The sequence below is a fragment of the Atta colombica genome, unplaced genomic scaffold, assembly GCF_001594045.1.
Source record: "Atta colombica isolate Treedump-2 unplaced genomic scaffold, Acol1.0 scaffold51, whole genome shotgun sequence".
NCBI classification, from domain to species: domain Eukaryota; kingdom Metazoa; phylum Arthropoda; class Insecta; order Hymenoptera; family Formicidae; genus Atta; species Atta colombica.
Window position 1 is genome coordinate 1,583,039 of NW_017259541.1, and position 3,848 is coordinate 1,586,886.

Consider the following 3,848-nt stretch of genomic DNA (forward strand, 5'->3'; position numbering starts at 1 on the left):
ATTAATGAGATTCATGCAATAGACTTATCTAAAAAAATCGCCGGAAAATGTAAGGTCCTTTTTTTCACGATTCTTCAAAAATTCATACTTGACAATCAACGGCATCAACTTAGCAAGATTCAAAGAACCAGCTATCTCCGTTCATCAACAAAAATCGCTCAGCACCACAGAGATAAGAAATAGATCCTACTAAAGATGATATCTTCTGATTAACAATAAGAAAAAGTGGAAAGACAAATGTCAATCCTTGTCACACATCATTAGGCTCCACTGAACCATCTTTCCAAAGATTAACAAGTTTTTTTTAAACGGCACAATCTGTTCAAATACCACCAGGAATTTATGTCGGTTGAGGTAAGCGGAAAACACCAGTGAAAAGAATGGTGTGATCAGCCTTGTTGTAGATGAGGAAGATGAATGGGTGATCGGCGTTGAAGACGGCAGGCTCGGTGGGTCGACTGGAGCGGAAGGTGAAAATCGCAGTTGCCGCAGCCGCGGTAGTGCCTTCTTCCGTAACCTCGATGCGGGCTCGGTGCACAGCATCACCGAGGTGCAAGCTCTGCTCGCTATCCGCGAGAAAACCACGAAGATCGGCCGCGCCGGGTGTCAACAATTCCCCGGCGCCCAAAGTATGCAACAATTGACTGATTGGCAGCTCTCGTTCTAGCTCGAAACGCGGTAAGCTGACCTCAACTTCGCGCGACGGTAATCCGTCGTCCATCAAGTCCCGTAATTCCTGGGAGCCCTTCTCGGTTGCCAGACGTTGTACCAGTTGACGGATACCGTCCTGTGGTTCGTTAGAAGGATTTTGAGATCGCGTAGTGGAAAACGGAGGGAGCAGCACGAACATCGATATCTCGTCACCCTTGTACGGTAATTCCAAGATATATGCGCCTAGTTCCTCAGAGACACCTAAATAGGGAAGCATTAAGATTAGAAAGAAAGTAGATAAATGAACATTGAAGTGTTAAGTGAACGGAATTTCGGATTTATATCGATTTTTATAACTTAAGTCAATGAAATTAATGGTAAATCATTGAGAGAAAAAATATTTTTTTGGTATTTATAATTATAGTTACAAAATTTTTCTCTCAACGCATAAAGTTTGAGTAGTAAATAATAAATGTTTACCGTGATTAAAGTTCCCTTTCTGGCGCATGAACATTGTGACAGAGTTTTGCGTGCCGGAAGTATAGAAGATGTCGCGTTTTGAGTTCTTTACATCGAAACGGCTGGCCCACAGGCCCTTAAAGTATACTGCGTTTGCCAGAACTAAATCAGTGTCCGCGGTAATGCTGTTCGTTGGCAGGAGATCACGGATGTGACCTTTCGTCATATTGCTCACCCAATTATTGATTTCATTTCTTACTTCGACAGGATTTGTTCTGAAATCTGTTACTTGCAATTGATCGGCGAAGAAATCGAGCATACAATCGCGTAGCTTTTTGGTGTTCGTAATCCAAAATTTGTTAGCGATCTTATAATCGTAGGAATTTGCAGACCCATTTCCCTGAAATGAAAAATACTAAGAATAAAAAATTGGTTTTTTTTTTTTAAAAAAAGGTTATCGCGAAATCTTAGATAATATAAGCTTTTACAACTCCATACATCACGTTCACACAAACACGATTTTTAGAACATTTATCTCCTCGAACAAATAAATTTTGAAGGTATCTAAATTATACTCTTTTACTTTTAATTTATACTTTTGGTAAATTATTATTTTATCCCACTTAAATCCAAAGTTGTCCAAAGTTAATTTTGTCTGAGCAAAGCAGTCTTTAAATTTCTTGTTTTAAGATCTGCAAATTATAATATTAATTGATATTTGCAGTTAAAGTTGCAAAAAGTGCTACTTTCATATTATACAATATGTGTGAAAAAATCGAATTTATATTTAGTGTTCAACAAATTACAAGGAATTACTCGTCTCTTATTAACTTGAAATTTATTTTTACCATTCTTATCGACTTCTGCGAAAATGTTCAAGTTTATTTATTCAAATCAATCTCTTCGCGCGTAACATTTTGCTGAACAAGATGATCTTAAAAGTCGGCCAAGGGGATCCGCAATTCTCTCGCAGCCACCTTTAGGGCCTTGAGTATCCAAGAGCGCGATTTATTCCCGGACGTTGGCGTAACAATAAACTACGCGAGGATCACCTTGACATATCTCCAGTGACGATCAAGTAAATTACGTAATTGCGCAATCGCACCGGAGAAGAATCACTCACCTGAGAACGCATTTGATTGAGCGATTTCTCAATGGCATAGAAACGTTGCACTTCGATTTTCGAGAGCTCATTCGGAATTTGAAGGGCTCGCTTGAGGGAGTCCTCAGTGGTTCCACGAGCACCAAAGTATGCCAAGCTCAAGGCCATGTGTATACTGTGCGGACTGAAGAAGATATTGTCCTTCGACTCGATCAACGTCATCTCTTTCATACTATCGAGCGCGAAGTTAAAGCGAGCGTTCGTTAACGATAACCTTGACATTGAGTCCATCATTGTGGGGACGTCGTCTCCTGTTAAGCATTGTCCCGAAATCATGCTGATAGTCGACAACAACAGTATCACCTGCAAAATTGAGGAAACGAGATAGGAATAAGAGAAAGAAAGATATATTGTAATTTTACTATATATTATATGTCGTTAAAACTAACACGTTTTATATGAAAAAGACACTTTTGCTGAAGTGTCTAAAAATTTAATTGATACAGATCTAAAAATAAAATTTGTTTAATCATCAAAACAATTATATACATACAATATTCAAATTGATTGCTACAATTGAAAAGACACTTTATTAAATTTTCATAAATATTTGTTTAGATAATTTTCTTCAATATAGAAGATCAAAAACTTTTGATAGTATTGCTCATCATGCTTGAGATTTCTACGTAATTATTTTTACAAACTTATTTTCTAACAAAATTATTTTCATATCTGTATCCAATTCAATTTTTAGATACCTCAACAAAATGTTCTTTCCATATATTAATATTAAATATAAGGAATGGGTTTCAATCAAATATTATATGATGATTTGTCCTTCATGATAAAAATAATAATATGAATAATATTAAGTGGAAAATCAACCAAGAAATGATTAAATAGAAAAAGGTCATCTTTAGTTAGAGCGTTAGATCCTAGTATTTAATGACAATAGTTTTATATCGCTAGAAGGTTAATTATGCAACACAGGAAAAATGAAGCTAATTAAAAATGTTTAGCTCTTAACTGCAAAAAAGAGAAATGTTGTTGTAGCAACTATGATTGAAAAGAAATTCAATTTGTTACTCGGCAACGATTTATCATCGAGTTTACACATGTGTCTCCTAATAAGATTAACGATATCTCGTACGAATAAAACGCACACGCTGGCATCATTCCAATCGAATATTTGATTGAGAAGAAAAAAAGACTTTCTCGGCGCGGCGCGGCGGAGAAAGCGGTGACGACGAAGAATCACGCGCGTTTGGCACAGAAAACGCAAAGACGAAACGAATCTGGGCCTCCGGTACTTTTTTCATCGTTTCACAATGTGCATGATGCTCCTCACGATAATGCCCTGTAATTCGTGCAAATTTCTAGACCATGTCACCCGGCGTGAATCACTGGCCAATCGCTATATGGATGAACCGATTACCTCATCTGAATGCAAATTTTTTTAACGGCGATTAATCCCGTCTAAATAGAACATGAAAGATCAAGGTTTTGATGTCCAATGATTTAAATTTCATATTTGTTTCTTAATTTTTCTTCAAGACACCGAAAGAAAATTTTTAGTATATTGTGGCCGTAATTACATAATTATATTAAATGTAATTATGTAATGTATATATATATA

General features: G+C 36.6%; 1 protein-coding gene across 1 annotated transcript in view; it reads right to left on the bottom strand.

The window, feature by feature from the left end:
• Nucleotides 1-3,848, bottom strand: part of LOC108691761 (serpin B3-like) — a 7,646-nt gene continuing 3,798 nt past the window's right edge. The window contains exons 2-4 of the mRNA XM_018199653.1: nt 2,234-2,575; nt 1,132-1,510; nt 1-912 (exon numbers count right to left, since the gene is read on the bottom strand). Coding sequence (XP_018055142.1) covers nt 341-912; nt 1,132-1,510; nt 2,234-2,575 — 1,293 coding nt within the window. The 3' untranslated portion in view covers nt 1-340. The remainder of the gene's footprint in view (nt 913-1,131; nt 1,511-2,233; nt 2,576-3,848) is intronic.